Raw genomic sequence first — 24,142 nt, 5'->3', positions numbered from 1 at the left:
AGCTAGCAACTGACATTTACCAACTGCGTCAAATATCATTGATATTTGATAATCTTTTTAAGTAATTAGCATCCAAGTGGGGAGATATGATAAATATATATAAATGATACCAAGATCCACAACTTGAATGCTTTATAATATTCAACTTTGAATGTATTGTTTAGTTTTTAAAGCCTACCTTTTATTTCGTATACAAATTAAAGCTGTTAACTAAATTTCCCGAAATACAATATATGATATCATCACCCCAAACAATCTCCCCGAATTCAATTCAATTCAATTCACACATATCCCAGCTGTCACCCACATTTCAATCCCATATATAGTACTCTCTCATTCAACATCCAGTTGCCACCTTTTAAATTCCATTAGTTTCCTGAATCAGAACTAATGGCAACATCTTCACAAGACGATGATCCGAATAGGAATACAAACACGGAGATGGAGTCGGTCGAGAGGATTTTCGAGAGCAAGAAGGTGCCACCGTGGCAGAAGCAGCTGACGCTTCGTGCGTTCGTGGTGAGCTTTATACTGGGGATCCTGTTCACGTTCATTGTGATGAAGCTTAATCTCACCACCGGTATCATCCCCTCCTTGAACGTCTCCGCCGGTCTGCTCGGCTTCTTCTTCGTCAAGACGTGGACTAAGTTCCTTGATAAGTCCGGTCTGTTGAAGCAGCCCTTCACCAGGCAGGAGAACACGGTTATTCAGACCTGCGTCGTTGCTTCCTCCGGCATCGCCTTCTCAGGTACTTTCGGTTGATTGATCACTCCTTCTCTCATGCTCTTGAATTCTTTGTTCACGAGTTTTGTGTGATTTGTTAATCACGTGATTCGTCATGCGCCAATTTAATTTAATTCGATGGTGATCTCTATTATCTTGCTTGCTTAATTTAATAATTGTTCCATATTCAAGTAAATCAAATTTAATTATTATGATATATTTGTTTTTTCTGAAATTAATAATAATGTATACTATAAAATTTGAATTTATTATCGGTTTCTTTATATATTTTAGCTTCCTTATGTAAGTTTGTTTGTTGGTATATGTCCCACCAAATTAGGCGTGTATTTGTTTATGTCCCATCAAATTAGGGTTTTGATCATGTGGTCCACTTTACTTTATCAAATTGACTTTTAAATTTTACTTTCCAAGGTCTACTCTGTTATCATAATAATAATAATAATTATTATTAATCTTTTATCATTTTGACACATAAGGTGAATTCAAGATTGAGGAAGATATGATGATATTTAGCTCTAAAACTCAATAGTACTTTAGCTTAAATAATTATTTATCCTCATTTTGTTGCCTTTATCTTTAATAAGCAATTAAAAATAAGTTGTGTCTTGTAACTTGCAAATTATTGATACATCCAAAATAAATAATATCTTTTTTTGGATGGTCACTATCAGTATCAAGAATATACAAATTAGTGACTGAAGATTCACGTATAGTTATGAGTACGGATTCTTGACTTAGTATAACGGAATACTGAGCTGGCAATTGGAAATGTGAACATGCTGAAATCTACTTACTTTAAACGCACACAAAGATGGAATATTTTATATATTATAATAATAAATTGCTGAAAGTCAAACTACTAAAAATGGAATGTAAGGCTGATTTTATTTTTTTTGCATTTTTCTTTTGGATGGGCAAAATGTCCAAAATGCCCCTCAAAAGCACCTAAAAACATCAAATTAAAGTTTTTTTATTTTTTTGGAGAGACATTTTGGACATTTTGCCCCTCCAAAAAGCAAAAAAAATAAGCTTAGCCAAACACTCCCTTTAAGTGTTAAAACAAATCTTGCTACAATCATAACATAAAATAGTAAAAATGTTTGGTTAAATAGGTACATTGGGTTTAATTAAAAGTAACACTCGTTAGTTAAATTAGTGATGACAATTAGTTAATTAGTCTAGTTTGATACCCGATTGTAAAACCACACTATGCTTGTTTTTTGTGTATGTTACAATGAATCCTTTATTAATGTGAATCATGAACAACATGCATGTTTATGATTGACAGGAGGGTTTGGTAGTTACCTGTTTGGGATGAGTGAAGTTATTGCAAAACAATCAAATGAAGCAAACTTTGAACAGAACATCAAGAACCCTTCACTTGCATGGATGATTGGATTTCTTTTCGTTGTTAGTTTCCTTGGACTCTTTTCGGTTGTCCCTCTTCGCAAGGTATCCTTTCGTTTCCAACACTAGCCAGGCCCGTTTGGACCGTTTATCTATCAAATATAACCAATCTTTACTTGCTGCAGATCATGATAATCGACTTCAAACTCATTTATCCAAGTGGGACCGCAACCGCTCACCTCATCAATAGTTTCCACACCCCCCAGGGTGCTAAGTTAGCCAAGAAGCAAGTCAGAACTTTAGGGAAATTCTTCTCCATGAGTTTCCTATGGGGCTTCTTTCAGTGGTTCTTTACGGGTGGAAACGACTGTGGATTTGCAAGCTTCCCCACACTCGGTCTTAAGGCCTACGAAAACAAGTATGTGCAGCATTCATTTATTATCCTTCGCTTTTCTAGTAACAAATGATTGATGATACATTTGTGTCAAATGCAGGTTCTTTTTCGACTTTTCAGCAACTTATGTTGGTGTCGGTATGATCTGCCCGTATCTTATTAACATATCATTACTGGTCGGGGCGATACTTTCATGGGGCATAATGTGGCCTCTCATAAACGAAAAGAAAGGCGATTGGTTCTCGGCAGATCTTAAGTCAAGCAGTCTCCATGGCCTGCAAGGCTACAGGGTAAGTCGCAATATTATTTTCTAGTTTCTGTTTTTACTGGTTTTTAACATAATGTAGTTAAATGCAGGTGTTTATCGGCATAGCCATGATCCTAGGTGACGGGCTGTACAACTTCATAAAGGTCCTCAGTTACACCTTAACGGGCTTATATCGCCAGTTTAATGATAAGAAAACCAAAGGAGAACCTGTTACTGGTAATTCATCCCCTGATCTTCCGTCCTTGTCTTATGATGACGAAAGACGGACCCGATTATTTCTAAAGGATCAGATTCCTAACTGGATTGCGATAGTCGGGTATCTAGCGATTGCTATCGTTTCAATTATTACTCTCCCCCACATCTTCCACCCGCTCAAGTGGTACTACATTGCTGCTATTTATGTATTTGCCCCTGTGTTAGCCTTCTGTAACGCGTATGGATGTGGGCTCACCGACTGGTCATTAGCATCGACATACGGGAAGCTTGCGATCTTCGTGATCGGAGCGTGGGCCGGTGGGTCAAACGGGGGTGTGTTAGCCGGGTTAGCAGCATGCGGGGTCATGATGAATATTGTTTCAACAGCATCTGACTTAACCCAGGACTTCAAGACCGGTTACATGACCTTGGCTTCACCCAGGTCCATGTTCGTGAGCCAAGTGATCGGGACCGCAATGGGTTGCATCATCTCCCCGTGTGTGTTCTGGCTCTTTTACAAGGCATTTGACAAGTTTGGACTTCAGGGTTCTGAGTACCCTGCGCCATACGCACTCATTTACCGAAACATGGCGATTTTGGGAGTCGAAGGGTTCTCAACATTACCCGACAAGTGCCTCATGCTTTGTTATATATTCTTCGGGTTCGCGATCCTTGTGAATGGGATACGGGACTTGGTGGGGAAAAAGCGGGCTCAGTTTATTCCGATTCCAATGGCAATGGCGATCCCGTTCTATATAGGTGGTTATTTTGCTATCGATATGTGTGTTGGGAGTTTGATATTGTTTGTTTGGTCTAAGGTGAACAAGGCAAAGGCTGCTGCGTTCGGGCCTGCGGTTGCTTCGGGTTTGATTTGTGGTGATGGAATCTGGACTTTACCTAGTTCGATATTGGCTTTGGCTCGTGTTAATCCTCCGATTTGCATGAAGTTTCTGTCGAGGTCAATGAATGTCAAAGTTGACAAGTTGATAAGTCCGTAAATTGTTAATGAAGTATGTTTATTTTTTTTGTAAATTTTAATCAACATGAATGATTGAATGTGTGTTAATAAGTAAGTAGTTAGGGGTGAAATTTAATAAGGAGATGAAAGAAATGTTCAAATTAAAGCCAATAGGTCAACGAATTGTAAAAAGGGTAACGCGGGCATGCGTGACTTGATTTTTCATAACGCTTCTTTTCTTTGTTGGTTTGAGTGTTTTTTTATTCGGAGCAATGTAAATAAGCCTTGGTCAAGGCGACCTCCTCATCGGCCAACCAACGCCGATTACCTCTTTGATGCGGCTCCTCATCCGCGGATTCATCTTCATCCAAAGTTTGCACTTCGTGACGAAAAGCACTTGCAAATTGATGTATAACCTCGTTATCATCTAGAGGATCGACGAACATTTGAGACGGTTGAGATCCAAACATTTGAAAAGCATTATGTGGATAATTTTAGGTAGAAAAAGGTGGAATAAAAGGTTGGTTTTGATACGATTGGTTTTGGGACGGTTGATAATAACGTTGTTGTTGGGAAGGTTGTTGATAGTTTTCGGACGGTTGAAAAGGTTGTGGATAATAAGGTTGTTGATAGTTTTCGGACGGTTGAAAAGGTTGTGGATAATAAGGTTGTTGTTGGGAAGGTTGGTTTGTGTCGGGTTTGTCTTGTAAGCGAAATCTCGTTGGTTCGCCAAGATTTTGTCGAACCTTTGGTCGGGTTTGGGTTTTCTTTGAACCCGACCCACGTTTCATCCATTTGATATGTTAAAAATGGTGTGTGTGGTAGAAGATTTTGAATTGGATTTGAGTTGGATTTGTGTATGTTTTGAAGATATATTTATATAGGTAAAATATGTTTTTTTTTTATTTCCCAAGTCCTCCTCATCCAAACGGTCATCCCCCAACGGCTACATTCCTTGGTTTTCACCCCATCACACTCGTGATGGCCATCACGCAAAGCTCCTCCATCAAGCTTGACAAGGCAGTGGCGGCGGTGTTGATAAACCCATCACGCGTGATGGGTGCTCCATCACGCGGTGCCCCGGGTGCTCTAAGAACCACAACAAAATGAAAATACTGACTATTGAACTATTCAAACGCGAAATATCCCAATTAACATTCATGTATGATATGTCATACAGTAGCACACAGCCACACAAAAGTACAAAGAACTTGATCAATAGATAAAAATAAAAATAAATGTGAAAAAGCCATAAAATAACATCAAAGAAGTATAACACAAAAGATATTCCGGTCACACTTAAACTTATTGACACATTTTTGGCGATCATCTTATCGAGCTTCAGAACCGTCATCGATTACCTGAACACGTAAGTAGGTAACAATTGTTGCAATAAGAGATGGACGGAGATTGAATGAATAACATATAACTCGTTTTAAACAGAACCAAAACTAATAACATTTTTTTTTTAAACTACTCGGGCTCATTTGCTTAAAACACGATTTGACCCGAACCAAAATTGATACTTTTTTAAATGACCAATCATTTTGTAATAAAAATGAGATTTAATGGATTTGAATTTACAACCTTAAAATTACAAACATTTTAACCCGTTAACCGACCCTATCAATTTTAGCACGCTAACCGAACTGACCAGTTTGCAAAGTGATAAATTCACCTTTGAAAATGAAGCCACGTCAACTGTTTGATAAAAACGGCAGTAAGTTTTTATGAAAATCAATGAAGTAATTTGTAGTTTGCATGACAAACCAAAGTTCAAAGTCAACATATATGCAAGAAGTATGATCATAATATTTAGGATAAAGAAGTGAACATCCTCTTGTATGAATAGGCGGAAGATAGATAAGTTTGGTTCTAATGGGTTTTCCTTAAACTTAGGGCTGCCAAGATTATTTTACATGAATTGCTGTGTGCTGCGCTATTTGGAAAGGTATCTCCATAGTTACAAATTAGTTTTCATAGGTTTCCCGGGACATGCTTATTTTGTTTACCAAAACCGAAACATAATTAAATCATAATTATTAATAGTTTTAAGTTTTAACCATCAAAGATCATGAACGGGCATTCTTAAAACAAATTCAAGAAAGATTACAAAACAAAAGCATTGGAATAAATTTATGAACCCAACGAAACATGTAAAATACTAAATATTACTATTGTTTTTAAGTAAAAGCTTTCAACTTACACTTGTTCTAACGACCGACTGTTGCAAACTAAAAACAATTTACGAACCTAAAATGCCATCAACTTTGACATTCATTGACCTCGACAGAAACTTCATGCAAATCGGAGGATTAACACGAGCCAAAGCCAATATCGAACTATAACCTAATCTTCATTAAATCAAATAAAACATATAAAACAAAAAAACAAATGAAAAAAATGATAATTTGAGAACACGAAATTCTAAGTTTGCATAATTAAAATAAAGTGGATGATAAAGTTAGAAAGTCAAATTTCGTATGGAAATAAAATCTTTATTATGAGGTTTTTGGAGTCTCGATATAAAAAAATGGCTTGTTGTCCTTGATAATATAGCAAAGGATAGTACGATTCATCGTTATTCTTAGTTGTGTCTATCTCATAAAGTCTTTATTATGGGGTTTCTGGAGTCTCGATATAAAAAATGGCTTGTTGTCCTTGATAATATAGCAAAGGATAGTACGATTTATCGCCATTCTTAGTTGTGTCTATCTCATTAGTAAATTCATCATCTGATACGACTATAACTTGTTTATTGTGCAAATGTATGTTACGGTCAACCCTAATTTTATGGGCCTTATTAGGGGAATACCAATACTTTTGTCCATGTGTGACCTGTCATCTTTCATAAATGTACGGTCCAATAAGGGAACCCGTGAGTAACAAATATGTGGAGGTTGCTGTGAATGACAATCAAATGTCCATCCGAGGGTTTTGTTAGAAGTTTTTGGAAGGTTGTGTTAATTTTCTCCATGTGAGTATCAAAAGTCAACAACAGAGTATGTCACCTTAGATATGTGGATTTCACAACAAAGTACATAACTCCGTTATTGAATATTCCGCTTTTCCATTCATCGTCATTTGTTCCCGGTTGATATTCGTTTAGGGTTACAACTATTTTCCAGACCTGTATTTCTGGAGTTACTTGTATAATTTTGTTTTCTAATGGTCACGCTTTACATGTAGGAGGGTATATTCATTTAAATGTTGTGAGTACAATCCAACAGTGTTAGATCGTGTGTTGAAAATGCCTCGAGTGTTTGTGGTATGTAGAGTTGTATATGCGCTTATTAATATAAACATATGAGGACACTAAGAGTTGTATGAATGTTGACTTCACGAGGATTTGCCTCGCATCGTAGTATAACGACAGCATTTGACATAGGATCTCGGTATGCAGAAGTAAGCGATAGACTATGGTGTGCCAAGCACTATGATTTTTTTGTTGTAAATTCTTTAAAAGTAGCGACAATGCATTGTAGCAAAAATTTTTTTGTTGAAAGTAATGAGAGCCATTTTTTGCATACATTTTTACATTAGCCTAAACACTTACATTGGATCCTTACTAAGATGTCGGACAAAAGTATATCCGTATGGACATTTTGAATCGAAATCGTACGAGGTCTGTGCTTGGTATTGGTACATGTTTTTGTACTTTTAGGCATGCCTTCCATGGATATTTGTATCTACATCACAAGGTGTTATACATGAGTCATTTAGCCATAGAATAGTTTTTAAAAAGCAGTGAAACATTATTTAATCGATATGTGTAAGATGTGGTTATATTATGAGCCGCATGTTACTTGCAAAGATGATAGGAAGTGGCAAGTGTTTGGAAGAGTGTTGGGGCGATGCACAAGAACAATAGACTTTATGTAGGATTAACTCGTGTTAAGGGGAAAAAAACGGAGATAAGAAAATTAGTTTTTAATTTTCAGCTAGCTAATTTTCAATGAATGAAGCATTCAACCAGATATATTAACAAAAAAATATGGTTTTGTTTTGTGTAGATTACAACTCCAATTTGCATTCCTTAGAGAAATTATATAGATATCGAGCAGATCTCTTCCATTGAGAATAACCACAAGCCAACCGAGTTTGTGAAGAAATGCCAAAGGGTAGCTATTAAGGTATGAAGCTTCACCTAAAACCATGTATCCCAAACACGATCCCTTTAATTAATTTAATTAAATGTGATAACAACGTTGATGAGCTAGCAGATAATAACCATGTTGTAAACATGTGAATCTAGTTGGTAAGTTGTAAACAAACGGGTTAAATGGGTCATAAGCAGGTTAGCGGGTCGTAGTGTTTAACTAATTGGGCCAAACAGGTCAACATGAACACGTCGACTTATGTGGGTTAAATGGTTCATAAGAAGGTTTATGTCGTATAGTTTTAGCCATGCTCCATTTCTTGTAAACAATAATACCAAGTATCTTGACAAAAACAATATTTTACAAACATAACCCTTATGTTTTCTAAATATGTTTATGTATTAAGTTTCTTATCATTGTTTAAATAATTTACATTTATATGTTATCATACTAACAATTTGGTTTAACATGTAATAAAGGTGCAACGTAATTTGACGTCACGATTTCGAGCATTGGAGTCTGATACGTGTTGTTGCAGTTCAGAAGAAAAATGAAAGCGTAGGTAATTTGAACTTTATGTCGGCTTAAGTCGGGTGAAGCGACAAAAAAAAAGAAAAGAAAAAAAGAAATAAATAAATAAATAGAGAGAGAGAAAAGAAAATTAAATTTTAACTTTTAGCTATAAATCGTAGTAATATACTAAGAATCATCCATTTAAACAAATATTTGAATCATCAACTGATAAGTTTAATTTAAAAAGAGATAGTAGGGGTGAAACACTAAAAACGTTTCATTTAGGTAACCGCATACATTACACACGGGAAGCAAGTAACATCATATAGTCGGTGCAACAATCGTTTCCAAGCACAGTGGGAACGCATTGATAATTTGGTCGCTACCATAATGAAACACTAAACACCAATTCTTCTTGAAAAGCTTGTATTTCAAGTTGAAAGAAACACCAAAAACTCCAATATCAATACTGCCAAGTCAACATATCCAAAAAATAAACTCAACTCACACCATTGAAAGATTATGAACTCCATAACCCACAACATAATCATTTAAACATGATTTTGCTCGTCCAGTCACAAGAATAGCTTGCTGTCTTTTTGGAGTTATAACATAACCCATAACCACAAACTTTTAATATATTGAAATGTAGCATCACCTAAACAAAATCATAAGCTAAAGTGTTTCACTTGTCTTTAAGTAAAGTCTAAAAATTAACATGCATACAACATAAGTTACAAATTCTGGATTATGTATTTATTGTATGCTACAAATATATTAGTTTTCACATATAACATTTAAAATATAAAAAACTAACAATGCTTTAAAGCTTTTAGAAATAAATGACTCGAGCCAATGAGCTAAGAGCTGCCTTGAGCTTTTCGATGAACCAGTCCAGCTGGTTAAGATAACAAGATGGTTTGGCTCGTTTGTAAAGAAGCTGAGCACGAGCCCACCCTTGATCGGCACGTTTACAATCCGAGTTAGGCCAATGTACACGTGAAAAATATAAAAAATCTCCAAAACTATATTTGTTAAAAAAAATAGAGCTTTTGACGTTTCAGTTCATTAAGATAAATGAACCAAATCAGCGAGACTCATTTACCGTCTTAGTTGGGCCAAATGACACCCAAGTACTTTAATTTGGTACGCATCAGAAACGCCAAAATATGACGCAAATTAGTAACCATTTCCACAGGTCATGCAACATCAATTTGTTTGTTAAAAGTTTTGCTCTTTGATAGCAGCTTCATAGCAGCCATCTTCCCAGGAGGTGGGAAACTGGCTATAGATCCGGCAGAGGGGAACTTCGGTCCCCACTCCGGTGGAATACCGTAAGTCTCAACGAGTTTCTGGTACTCAGATTGGTCCCATTGAACCTCTATTTCATCGATTTCAGACTGAATACTCGTCATTACAATAATATCCGATGAAGTATCGAGTGGTTTTAAGAAAGATTGGGTGAATAATCGAAAGTTTCAAAGCAAGAAAGCACGGTAATATTCAGAATTCAAAAGCAATAAAACTTCGATAAGAAGTTGAACTCCACTATTTATACCCATCGCAATTAATGCGATTGGATATGAACAGTGAAGAGAGAAAAGACCACCCAACAGACAAGCGACACGTCACGCGAGAAATTCGAAAAAGAGAAAAAGTTGTACAGTCGGGTACAGTGACAGCCTTCATAAACGTCTCATCACCTGCACACCGCCTGCGAGTGGTCAACTTGTCCTTTCTTCAGGATTATCCACAGCAACAAAAGATATTTCCCACCAACTTGCAGAATAAAAAATCCCCAAATACGCATTAAGTCCAAAATTTCACCCGCATAGACTACTTCATGCGGAAGAAATACTAGACTGGGGGGACTATAGAGGTAGGGTACTGAAAAGACCCAAATACCCTTAAGTGTCACCGGCGGGTCAATCAGAAATCCCTCATAAAGGCACTCGCGGGGCATATGAAACACCCGCACAATTATTCGAGGAAGGAACACCCTCTCAAAGCATGCGGAAGCATCCCAGCACCCTCAGAAGTCATCCACAAGACGGAGTATTTGTCCGCATAAATGACCTTGAGGTAATGCCCCGGGACAGCTGTCATTAACCAATAACATTCTAGAAGATATACCAGGATGCTTTCTTGAGCAATACGTGACCACTCAGCCAATCAGTAAGAGACACCTGGCAAGGCCGTTATAACCGTGCACATGGCCAGGGTTGTCTATCATCCTTTCCTATAAGGACACGTGTCCAGGTTGTTATACATTCACATGCAACGTAGAAATTGAACCTATTATATGAAGACACGTGTCTAGGTGGTTACAAGAGCATCTTCCAAAGGGACAGCTGGCCCAATCACCTTCCCACACCCTTCGGCTATAAATACCTTCTCAATCATCATGAGGTATTCATTCACTCCCACTGTACTCTCACTATTTACCTAAGTGCATTATCTTCGTCAAAACTGTACTTATTCTCATGCCGGAGGGTGGTTACGGGAAGACCCCCCTCTTGTCCTTCCTGTAACGAGCTCATGGTGTCTGTTTTGCAGGTTCACGTCATTGGACTTTGGGAATTGTCTCATATCGTAATTGGTTATTATCAGTATCCTACCCTGTAGACACATCGGATCTAAGACCGGTTAAGGGGAGTAGATCCGTGTTTCTTCAATATGATACATAAAAATGGTGAATTTGATATTATAGAGAAAACAAACAATGGCTCGTTATGTATATAGACTATAAAGGTTTATTGATTAAGAAAACTAGCTCAAAACTTGAATAGAACCCTTACCATGGCTCGTTATGTATATAGACTATAACATAAACACGTTAGACTACAAATAGGATTGTTAACTTATTTAGACAACAAGTAATATCTAATTAATTAAATAAATTGTTTAATTAGCCAACTTGTTATCATCCAAAACTTGCTGCCTATTCTTGTTCACTAGTGAGCAAAGGTTCGGTAATTAGTCAACAATATGAACAAATTCATAATTCTGTTCGTAACATGTTCAAAATTTTGTTCTTATCAATAAAAAAAAGTGCATTTTGGCGTGTGCTACAAAAAAGAAGATTTGTTCATTTGCCAACTATGCTTAAAACATATTTTCTGGATCACCATGGGGCAATGCTCTAAAATGATATACAATCCTCTTGTTAATAATATCTATCTCGTATTCTTTCCTTGTTTATGTTATGTCCTCTAATAGTCAGGATCTTGTTAACTAGCATTATCTGCCACTCGTAAATCCTTAGCTTCTTCATACACAGGATTAGTCAAAATGCTAACGATTTTATAGACGATCGATCTATATGCAAGCAACCCATGTATTAACCTTTTTCATCAAGTCACCCGTATATTAAAACTACTTTATACGCAACCCAAGTATGTATATGATGTTACAACCCGAATTTTGTATAAGCAACACCATATACATACTTCACTACTAGAAAATTGGGCAATTGCAACCAAAATTTGCTATCGAAAAAAACGGTAGCACATTTAGCGACCGATTTAGCAAATTTGCTACCAAAAAAGCCTAGTTACTTGACACGGTAGCTAAGCGGTCGAAATTTTTGCAACAGTTTATTTTCGGTGGCTAAGCGGTCGAAGTTTTAGCAACCGAGTGGCTAAGCGGTCGAAGATTTTGCAACTAGTGGTTAGGCGGTTGGAGTTTTTGCAACTAGTGGTTAGCCGCTTGTATTTAGATTATAGATAAAACTAATCGTATAAAGAAAGTGACTAGTAATGGACTGATCAATGGCTGGTCAGTTTTGATACTATAGGTTTGTGTGATTATGTGAATTCTACAAGTGTGTTTGTCTATGGATTTACTTTAATGCACAATTTATTTGATTATTTGTTCAGGATATTGATTATTTGTAATCAATATCCCTATGGGATAGAGGTAAGGCTGCCTACATCTTACCCTCCTCAGACCCTACCATAGCTTTGCTATTGGTGGGATATACTGAGTACGATGATGATGATGATGATTGATTATTTGTAATGTTTGGTTGGATGTGTAGTTTGTTTTTGGATTATGATCAATAATGATTTTCTTTTTCTTTTGCAGGTACCTTCATCGAAACCTTGGTTTGAATTATGTACTTGGACGGTTCTGTTTTTGACGGTTGTTATCCATAAATTATTGAATTTGCATATGACATTGCTTGGAGGCCATCAACATTCATCGCCTATTGCATTTGTGAGTTTGTGATGGTGATATCTTAACTTGTCGTGTTACTTTAAATAGGCAGTATATTTGTTTAAACATGTTATTTAGCCAAGTGATAAAGAAACATGCATTGCTGCCATATATTTAGTGCATTTTAGTTCAGGTACAGTAGTATTAAATATAAACATATATATATATATATATATATATATATATATATATATATATATATATATATATATACAATTGGCTCAAATTAGGATGTTTTCAGTTTGAGCTAATTGTGTGCATTTTAGTTCAAGTATGGGTCAAAACTATTTTGAATACATTTTTTGTGGCCATATTGTGTATCTTTCAGGTTGAGAGTTCAATTGTTGCTCTGAACTGTAGGGGTGCAGTGCAGTATTGAGATCATTGCCAAATGCCAATAAGGTACTTCTAGATATAATCTAAGTATTATTTCAAATGTTTTGAGTAAAGTGAGCGGCTAGGTTTATGATGCATTAAATGAGTGGACAACTAATGTGATATTTTCTTATGGTAATTGTATTTGTAGATATCTTATTTATAGATGCATTAAGATGTTTACTAGTGTCCTTAGTCTATACTTGTTCTTTTTTAGTTCATATTCATACAGCAAGCGACCAACTGTACTGGCTCCAGAGGTTCAAGTTACGAATGCTCTATGCATCGGATATTCAACAACCAAACTTTTAAGTATGAATTTGTCTTGTTAAAAATACTATTTATATTACTGTTACAATACAATCTTTTAGATTGAAGTTGACAGATACGGATTTCATTCCTAATTCTAATATATATTATAAACAATAATAAATCTAGTGCTGAACTGTTGAATATGACAATCATTTGTAAACTATAATTTTACCAATTTAGTCTAGAAAGCAACATCATACAAAAAAGAACTTGCCTATAAAGTGATTATTTCATCTACAATTGTTTATACAAGCTAACGATACAAACACATTTAGGCTGCCAAATAGGATAATAACAAAATAAACCAGCAATTCGAAACAGCCCGGTCATTTTCTGAGCGCTATAGTGATGATTATATCTGTATGTAAAATTTCACATATCTCTAGCGAGTAGCGATTGAAGCCTAAATATGGTAACTAGGTCTGTGTAGTGGATTATGTTTATGATGTGGTTATATAGTGTAGGTTGTACAGTTTTGTTAACTGATAAGCACTGCTCTATTTGTTTCTTATGTGCAGTGCAAAAAGTTAGAAACTGTTTTAATCGGTTTCTCTCGCAAACATGTGTATGAAATTTGTAATTGGAAGCTGAAAGTGGTTTGACACTTGCAATTGGAATCTGCAAGTGAGTTTCGATCTGTTTTTTTTATTCTTTTTTGGGTACAATTTCATCTTCTTAGTCGTTATTTGGTTTATACTTGGCCTAGGATTTCTTGATGCTAAGGTGCTACTGTGTTGTATGGATGTAGCAGACACATGTTGCAACCACTCTTTAACAACCTCCTACAAGGCATGTGTAAGCATTCTTTTCTATGCCTAATAAAAACATCAAAATAAGGGGTTTTTAGTATGATACTTTACAAAAGTTCAGGTCTTTGTTAAAAACAAATTGTAACTTTTTAAATCTTGATGATATGGTTTTGATATAGACAAATGATCTTATGAACATGTCTAATACAAGCAGAACATGGCACGTTGTGGTGGGTAACGGGTTCAGTTAATAGTTATTATTATGTATAACATGCCTGCATTAAACTTGTAGGTCCTTAGTTCTCACTCAATAAGTCATTATCTTGTAAACTTGTTAGCAAGAAATCATGTTTCCCAACATTTGGTAACAAAGAGTTCAACACCAAAAGCAGCGAAGTGCTACTGAGTTGATTTCTATGGATAGCAAACAACATTTTCTTAGATATTTTGGACAGTTGACTTTTTAAAAGTCAAACTATCACTTTAATTTTTATAATAATAATCAGTTTAGTATTAAAAGGTGTGCTTAGTAACTGGTTGTTTGAGATTACAAGTCGTTTGAGACAAGTTGCAAGCGGGTTGGTTAAATTATATTTTGACATGGGTCAATTTTTTTTGCCAAGTTCGGGCTATTTGAAAATTTGTTTTTTTTTGTTATGACATGGATCAACATTTTTTTCTCATATACAAGGGTATGGCGGGTTATGTCTCATGGTTTGGCCCGTTTACAACTCATTTATAACTTGTTTATTGCATCCCGTTTATAGTTTGATTATAAGTCAAAGATTCATTCCCGGTTTACAACTCATTTAAGCTCTTTATCTCTGACCCGTTATCAATTGTTTTGTAGACTGAAAAGTTGCACTTGGTTATTAAGGAGCTTGTGAATGAAAAAGAAGAAGTGCGGAGAAAGATGCAAATTCTTAACAGGGATGACTAAAGCTATGTTATAATCTATGGTTCGATAGGCAATTTCAATATTTTGAAGCTGCGTTAACACACTTTATTTTGAATATTTTGAACATTTGGATGTGCATTTGAAATATATTAAACACTTTAATTTGGGTTATTTTGAGAAATATTTTTGGATTTTTTTTAATTTTTTTTGATAAAATGGCTGGACAAAACACAACTGGCGAGTAATAGTTGGTCAATAAAAAAACATTAAGCAGTTCAAAGGGGTCCAAAAGGTCCAAATTGGCAGGTAAAACATTAAGCAGTTCAAAGAGGTCCAAAAGGTCCAAATTGGCAGGTAAAACACTAAGCAGTTCAAAGAGGTCCAAAATGGCAGGTATGCAATGGTTTGCAACCGAGTTGTGACCGGTGGCAAGACTTGCGACCGCAGCAGTGGTAGCAAGATTTACGACCACAGTAGCGGTTGCAAATTTTGCGACGGCACAAGTGGTCACAAGATTTGCGACGGCTTTAATGGTTGGTCGCAAAAGGTAATAGCAGTCGCAAAATGGTCGCAACAGAGCAATTGCGACCTGCATTTTTCCCACCGCATTTTTGGTTGCAAAACGGTCGAAATAGGGCAATTACGACCGCTTTGCGACCGGAAAGATGGTTGCAAATGCCTAATTTTCTAGTAGTGCTTTAGGCCATAAAGTAGTTTTCAGATACGAGTTATGTTAATGAAAAAAAGTTGAATATCTGAGTGGTCTTCACACGTAAATGTCTTATATCAAGTTATCTCACAAATGTTGTATATAAAGAAATTTCAAGTAATTTATGATAACTTCATCATGAATTCTTTTTGTCTTCTTTAATTTGTAGATTTTTGTAGTTTATTAGACTTTATAAATACATCTTTATGTTCGTTCATTCTTTTATATAAAGAAACTTATAACCTTATTAAATAGTATGCTATCTTTATATTTTAATAATTGATTTTATAACCAGGTATAAAAATATAAGTTACTTATATATTTGCTACAAAGTGTGCAGCACAAAAGTATAGCCATTAGTTGCAGCGTAGCCTAAAATAACATACTACAATGTCACAGACCAATACCATCAACTCATGTTCACTTGAATTAAACCCCTAATTAGTAGTCAAAATAACATATTACAATGTCACCACGTTAGAAATAAACCGGACAAACACGCTATAGTAATAAGCAGCTTTAGCAAAAACCGAGTTTGTCGACACAGTGTAATCCTGATAAATCAAATGAAAGAATGACGTCACACAGTGTAATCCTGTCGACAGCAAGCCAATATAAAAATCCATCTACAGCTACCGAATAAATGTTCACGTCCATCGGATAAAAAAAGAAAACCGATTCACGAGGGAAATTACCATGTGGACTTCTCCAAGCCCTTGTGCTTAACGTAAACACCTTAGCTTGACAAGGGATGGTATTTACATTTCCGAATGCATCATCCCATGTAATCTTGACAATCTTCGGGTCATTAGTCTCACAACAAACCCCAAAACCTATAACGGTGGCATAAAACTCCACATTAGGCACAACAACCTCAAAAGCTCTTCTAATTATCGGATTCCAAAGAACAGCCCTGCCCCCAGCTTTGCCAAAATCGTAGAAACACAACAAACCGTGAGAGCAGCCGACTACGTCATAATTCTTAACCCGAATGCAAGGGGGAGGATTCAACGAAACTCTCTTCGGCGGAATAGTATCATCATCATCATTATCATCAACAAGTGAAACAAATCTTTCTTCATAATTATAACTGGCAGAAAAATGCCTTACCAATATATGTTTTTGGCAGCCATAGCTGGTAACAAAATCAGAGCTATCTATCAAAGACTTCCACGACGTGCACACGGATCGGAACCGAATCAAGGATTTCACAGGAAGCCTTTTCTAGATTTCCACTTGGATTTCGAATGGTATGTAGTCTGACATATTATGCAAACACTTGGTTTTCCCGTATTCATGCACCAAACCCTAATGTAATATGTTTAGATGCCTAGTTGATGGTATGATTCGGATCTTTACATCATTTATTTAAACTAAAGTGGGCGGCTGATAATGGGCTTCTAGATTTTGAATTTATGTTTGCTTAGTTGGGTTGTATTCTTGCTTAAAGGTGCACAAATGGGCCAAAACAGGAACCGGGCCGAGTAGGGTATGGTCCGAACCGTGTACAACCGATTTTTTTAAACAAAATAAATTCAACCAAATAAATAAATTATAGATACAACTCAAAATCGTAGCCCTGTAGCCCTAAACGATATTAAAGGGAATTATACCATTATATTGAGAAGATATTATTTGTGTTTATCATTGATCTACTTTACTTATTTAGAGTTTTGCGTGTGCATGCTTTAGTAAGAGTAAGGAAAAAGCTTGAAAAGCGTACTTGCTTTAACAACAGAAGGTGTTAGTTGTTTATGGTCCATAATGCTAATCCCTCTTTTTGTGCTATTTCACTCTATTGGATTTTAAATCTCTTTCCAGTTCATATAAATTCCCCCCAAAAATAAAAGATTTCATTTCATTTCATTCTTCATTCAAACAATGGCATCTACTTCAGCATCATGTGTTCAAAAGAGCTTCAAGTATGATGTCTTTTTGAGCTTTCGGGGTGAAGACACTCGTAGGGGCTTTGTTGATCATCTCTATCATGCTCTTCAAGGGAAAGGAATTATAACTTACAAAGATGATGAAAAAATCCAGAAAGGGGAAAGAATCAGTGAGCAGCTCGTCAGATCCATTGAAGAGTCCAGATTTTACATAATTGTTTTCTCCAAGAACTATGCATCTTCATCATGGTGCTTAGATGAGCTCGTCAAGATTATGGAGTGCCAGAAGACGACGGAGCAGATTGCTTACCCTGTTTTCTATGATGTGGAACCCACGGAAATCCGCAACCAAAGCGGCGCCGTTGGAGAAGCCTTTGCAAAACACGTGGAGGAAGAAGCTGCTGGGAGATGGATAGATGCTTTGAAAAAAGCAGCTGATCTGGCTGGGTGGGAGTTGAAGACCACTGTTGATGGGTAGTTCCTTCATCTTATATTCTTTAGTTATGTTTCCTTCTGAATTGTTAAAAGATTGACCTGGAACATGATTATATCACTATGCTACTGATTCATATACGATTGTATGTAATAGATTTGATATTTGTTGTTCATGATTAAATCTTCTTGAAAACACAGGCATGAATCAAAATTCATCCAAAAAATTGTTAAAGATATTTCACTAAAGCCACATTTCATCTATTCGAGCATTGATGAAAAGCTAGTAGGCATGGGTACCCGGGTACAGAATATAGTTTCATCTTTGGAAATTGATTCTAATGATGCCCGTATAATAGGGATAAAGGGGATAGGAGGTGGTGGGAAGACAACCTTGGCGAGAGCTGTTTTTGATCACATATCCTATTGGTTTGAAGGTAAAAGCTTTGTTGAAAATGTGAGAGAAGTTTCCAAAGGCTCTGGTTTGAAGGAATTGCAGAAACAGGTCCTTTCAACTGTGTTAAATGATCAAAACATAGTTATATGTGGCGTTTCTGATGGGAAAAACAAGATGAAAAAGATGATGTCGTGTAGAAAGGTACTAGTAGTATTAGATGATGTGGACGATATAGACCAACTTGAGGCATTAGCTTGTGAGCTTAGTTGGTTTAAGCCTGGAAGTAGAATCATAATCACAACAAGAGATCGCCAAGTGTTGGTGGCACATGGAGTGAACCTCATTCACGATGTTAATTTGTTATCACATAAGGAAGCAGTTTGTCTCTTTAGTAGGTATGCATTTAAGAGAGACATTCCAAATCAAGGATATGAAGATCTCTCTGGAAAAGTTGTACATTATGCTGCTGGTCTTCCCTTAACAATCAGAGTTTTGGGTTCACATCTTTGTGATAGAACTGAGGGTGAATGGGTAGATGCCATAAATAGGCTAAAAACAATTCCGTTAGAGAAAACTCTTAAAACATTGGAAATAAGCTATGATGGTCTCGAGAATGACAAGAAAGAAATATTCCTAGATGTTGTATGCATACTGAAAGGTCAAAAGAAAGACAACGTAATCAGAATACTTGAAAGTTGTGGATTTAATGCTCAAATTGGTTTAAGTGTTCTTGAACAAAGATCTTTGATAACTATTTCTGATACTCATCATTTGAGCTTCCATGACCATATAGAAGAAATGGGCAAGAATATTGTTCGCCGTTTCCACCCTAACAAACCTAGCAAACATAGTCGATTATGGGTTCAAGAGGAAATTAAAGATATACTGGTTAATGAATCGGTCAGTTTCAATATATATGAATGGTGGAAAACTATGACATTTTTTATTTGTTATGACAAATTTTCTTATCAATTTTTTTGTTTACAGGGTACAGAAGCAATAAGAAGTATGATATTGGTGCGTTTGAATCTCCATGAAGCAGTTATTATGAAAGGTCTTAGAAAGATGAAAGAACTTAGATCTCTTTACGTGATTGGCAGACATAGAGGAGATGTTGAAGGTAGCCAATACTTACCAGATGTTTTACAATCTCTATGTTGGTATGCATACCCTTTTCGGTCTTTACCTGAAACGTTTCAAGCAAAGAAGCTTGTTAACCTGGAAATGCGTGAGAGCAATATATGTGAACTCTGGGAAGAGGGGAAATAAAGGTAGAATAATGGTTTATCAGTTTTTTTGCATAATGCATATTTTGTTACATTGTCATCACATTGATATCCATCCAATTTTTCCTTATGACAGGTTCTTATTAAGCTTAAATTCCTTGACCTTGGTGGTTCAATGTTGAGAACCTTTGACCTTAGCATGACTCCACATCTCGAAGTGTTAAATCTTGAAAGATGTGGAGACTTTGTAGAACTTCAATTGCCTTTTGTATGTCCAAGCCTCAAAGTCCTCAACCTGAGTCATTCTAAGGTGAGTAAACTTAACCTTGGGATGACTCCACATCTTGAGAACTTAAATCTTCACAACTGCTCTTATCTTCAAGAAATTCATGCTCCGGTGAGCTGTTTGAAAAGCTTGTCTACTTTTTCTTATCCACATGCATTTCTAAATATTTTGAGGCTGACTAACACCACAAATCAGTTGATCTTGATTCAATAAACACAGTAAAAATAACTTTACGCTGTGAAGTTATATGCCCACTGCATCCTACAAATAGTTTTCCAAGGTTTGGGTTTATGTGTAAATATGATGAACCTAGATCCTCATGGAGTGGAAATCTCGAGAAATTTATTTTTTTTGGTCCATGCATTTGCTTCGACTACATTTCAGAAACTATTTGTGGTTTGCAACATTTAAGAGAGCTTAAAATTGAAGGCAGAACTCTACGGGATCTGTGGCGGTTAGAAAGTCTAAAGAAGCTATGTTTTAAGAAGCAACAGTTTCAGCATCTTCCAACTAGCATTTGTATGTTGAAACATCTAAAATCACTTGAACTATATTATTGTTTGTTTCTTGAGCAGTTACCTGAGAATATATGCGAATTAGAGTGTTTAGAGGACTTAATCATGTGGATGTGCAAATCCTTAAGAGATATTCCATCCAGCACATGTAAGATGAAATGTTAAACGTTTAGACCTCATCTGTTGTCATAATATTAAAAAATTGCCAGAGGAACTTGGGAGTTTAGAATGCTTGAAAGAGTTAGATATAGAGGGTACTGGCATAAGTCATCTTCCTCAGAGCATTTTTCAATTGAAAGGCTTGCGTATTTATGGGTTCAGTGAGCAACTTGAGTCCTATGGTTTTAAGCCCTTGACGGAAGAAGTCTCAACAATCACGTACGTAGATCTATGAATTAGATAGACACAACATGAGGTTCTACTTACAGTCTTTACCAGGTACACCAAAACCCCTAAATTTTGTTTGTTTTTAACACATTGTTAGTCACTACTTTTTTTTTGTGTTAATTAAACAATAAAACTACTTTGGTAGTTCCATCTTTTATGAGTTTAGTATGATAGTAGAGATTTTATTTCGGAAACCCTTGTTTATTCTAATCACTAGTTCCTTAAGAAACATTTATAAATGTCACAATTACAGGTTATACTGGTAATCAGTTCACATTTAATCATGAATGCTTCAGTATAATGATGATGTTTGTTTGAATTGGTGATTGTGAGGCTGAACTGAATAAAAAACTTAACATCTTCACTTTGTATTTAATTTATGCACACTACCCGACAAAATCCAAATGTGAAAATTTTCATCTAGAATTCAGAATTTCAGGATTTGTTGTCCTGATTGTGACCAATAAAGAAATTGATGAAATAACTCATTTGATCTATATCTATATTACTTATAAAACATACTAGGAGGACAAAATGGTAGTTGATTATTTCCGGCGAGACGCCATTATATTTAATACGCTCATCATCAACGGGTGAATCATTCCAGCGATTTTTGCGGTGACTCTTCCTCTACTGTAACTGACGACCATTCCTCTTTCTCTTCTGTAATCGGTTTATTATGATGCAGAAAGTAACAATCCATAAATCCTCAAACGATTCCTATAGTTTTTGATCCATAATAGTTGACTTGTTACGAGTCAAACTGTACTTGCAGATTAATACAAGTCAGGTGGTGCATTTTGTACTTGTGGATTTAACTAAAACTTAAAGATGCTGGTGGTACATATTTATTACTGCTTTTTACTGTATCTAAAATTAAAGGGGTAATATTCTTTTACAAGTAGATAATAGGTAAAAGACTTGTGAGGAAAAGAAAGACAAAGACCAAACATGAAATTACGTTTAAGCATAAAGGATATTTTATGTAAATTACTCTAATGAAGTTTAATTCAGTTACACAAGCTGCTAATTATATTCTATTTTGTTATGATTTCAGAAAACTATCATACAACTCTTCTTCACCTCTTAAACCATTTAAGCGAGTTAGTTTTTTTTCTTTTTTTACTTATTTGTGTAGGTTCTTAAACATGGATCAAACAACTATGTTCTTGGATCAATCTCACTACTAGCTAGCGTAAATCACATATATTAAAACTACTTTATATACAACCAAGGCCGTCTTAAAGAATTGTTAAAAATTTTTGGGCTGAAGGCGAGTATAAATTCGGGTCTTAAGTAAAATATAAATTCGATAACTCATATATAAAAAATAATCGAGTATTGTATATTTGTATATGCTTTGGATTTTGGGCATGACTTATTGGGTATTGTTAAAACAAAACTGTTAATTGTGCCTAATACATTTTTTTATAAATATATATATATATATATATATATATATATATATATATATATATATATAATTGTTTTTAAAAAAATTCGGGCTTCTGGGATGATTGGGCCTAAGACGGTCGACCTCCCTGCTTCCTCATCCCAGACGGCCACGGCCTTGTATGCAACCCAAGTATGTATCAACATATACATACTTTCGCCATAAAATAGTTTTCGTATACGAGTTAGCTTAATGAAAAAAGTTGAATATCTTAGTGGTCTTCCACGCAAATGTCTTCTATCAAGTTGTTATCTCATAAGTCTTAACTGTTATTTATGTTTCTCCTTCATCATCTTCCAAGTTCATAAAATCTGATATTGTTGTTCCTTTGGGTGTTTGACTAGATGCTGAATTTTGCGCCACTTCGTCTGCATAGAGTACATCCTATATACGGTTCATATTTCTAATACTCTTGAATAACTCTCCAAGATCGCATGACCAACGTCCTGTATAATTTAGAAGAAAACAAAGTAATGGTGTAGTTTATATTGTTATAGGTTGAAAAATGCATGGGCTAGCGCTAGACGGGTTTGATAATGGGTCAAAATGGTCAAACTTTTGCATTATAAGTTGACTCGAAAAACTTTGTCCAAATCTTTTTGTTTACTGTAAGATGATTAGTAGGTCAATAGGACTATGAAAAAAATTATTTTTCAACAATAAATCAATAATTTAAAACTTTTGATAAAGAGTACAGGGATTTAGAAGGTTTTATGCATTAGAAATTATATTTTTGACAACTTTCAAGTTTCAACCCGTTTGACCTGTTACCCAACTTGCCCATATAATATACTTCGGTACCTGGTTTGTACCGTCTATTTTGCTCCAACAAATGACAAATCTATTAAAGAAAGATAAAAAAAATGTTTTTTTTATTTATTTTTTCTTGTTCATACCTTATTAAACTCAATCTTGTTGATGTCTGGTAACGATTGAGGAAGTCCCGGGTACCGTTGTTTAATAATTAATAAGACAATTTCCGCTCTCTCTTCAAACAATTTTCTTCTTTTCATATTTGAAGATGCACCCCATGCAGCTTTTGATTATCTTCCATTCAATCATTCCAGCTTCTATTTTGTTTTTTAAGTCTAGTATTTTATGTTCTGATGATAATTCCATGGATGCTAGAAACTGTCCCGAGTCAAAAAACTCTACCGACCCCAAATCCCATTCAAGTCGCGAATTAAAATCAATTAAAGCTCATAAAACCCGTAGACTGTAGCGACAAATGCAAATCAATGATAATAACGCGTTATAACAAACTAATATGTGCGAATCAATTAACGAAATGACCAGAATTTAGAGAAATCTGATATTTGCCTCCCTAGTTTATATCGTCGCTGGATGGGTTAACCACTGAAAAAGATCTTGCAAACTTTGGGCCACTATGAAATTTGGGCGGGTCAGTCTGTGCCCTTGCCGTCAGTTGACCGTGAGTTGACTGACAAAAAAACAATGAAATGACTATTTTACCCCTGAGCCTATAATTAATTCTAAAACAAAATATCCAAATTTCGTGTAGGGGGTGGGGTTTGAAGCCCGACCCCTCGTTTAACAACATACGACACCAACCATTTGAACTGAACTAAAATGTGATATATTTATACAATATGTAATATATATTCTCCATTTGAACTCAAAGTTTTTTAGTAAATTTTCACCCTTTTTATAAACCATTTTTTTTGTAAAAAACTTTAATGAACTCGTTTTTAGTAAACTTTTCGCCCAAAAACAACGACACGACTCGTTTTTTAGTAAACTTTTCGCCTGAAAACAACGA

The 24,142-nt window shown here is 35.5% G+C and overlaps 2 protein-coding genes and 1 long non-coding RNA gene across 4 annotated transcripts; all 3 read left to right on the top strand.

Moving 5' to 3' along the window:
* Positions 1-367: 367 nt before the first annotated feature.
* On the top strand, positions 368-3,946 carry LOC143551310 (putative metal-nicotianamine transporter YSL7). Its single transcript, XM_077041772.1, has 5 exons — positions 368-748; positions 2,033-2,196; positions 2,277-2,509; positions 2,586-2,775; positions 2,843-3,946. Exons 1-5 carry the CDS (start codon positions 391-393, stop codon positions 3,944-3,946), a joined length of 2,049 nt encoding a protein of 682 aa, XP_076897887.1. The 5' UTR covers positions 368-390.
* Positions 3,947-12,525: 8,579 nt separating this feature from the next.
* Positions 12,526-15,565, top strand: LOC143551294 (uncharacterized). Its single transcript, XR_013138475.1, has 5 exons — positions 12,526-12,605; positions 13,066-13,139; positions 13,943-14,048; positions 14,131-14,219; positions 15,024-15,565. It is a non-coding gene; the product is annotated as an uncharacterized LOC143551294 (long non-coding RNA).
* A 2,009-nt stretch (positions 15,566-17,574) lies between these two features.
* LOC143551309 (TMV resistance protein N-like) lies at positions 17,575-21,478 on the top strand. Of its 2 annotated transcripts, XM_077041771.1 has the most exons (3): positions 17,575-18,140; positions 18,300-19,395; positions 19,483-21,478. In XM_077041771.1, exons 1-3 carry the CDS (start codon positions 17,662-17,664, stop codon positions 19,762-19,764), a joined length of 1,857 nt encoding a protein of 618 aa, XP_076897886.1. In that variant the 5' UTR covers positions 17,575-17,661; the 3' UTR covers positions 19,765-21,478. The 2 variants fall into 2 exon arrangements, with proteins under 2 accessions (XP_076897886.1, XP_076897885.1); XM_077041770.1 differs by having other exon boundaries at positions 18,300-21,478.
* Positions 21,479-24,142: the final 2,664 nt, after the last annotated feature.

Source organism: Bidens hawaiensis, unplaced genomic scaffold (assembly GCF_021521415.1).
Source record: "Bidens hawaiensis isolate Kalapana, Puna unplaced genomic scaffold, B.hawaiensis_p1.1 tig00016361_1, whole genome shotgun sequence".
In the NCBI taxonomy this organism is placed as follows: domain Eukaryota; kingdom Viridiplantae; phylum Streptophyta; class Magnoliopsida; order Asterales; family Asteraceae; genus Bidens; species Bidens hawaiensis.
This window is presented reverse-complemented; position numbering and strand designations above follow the sequence as displayed.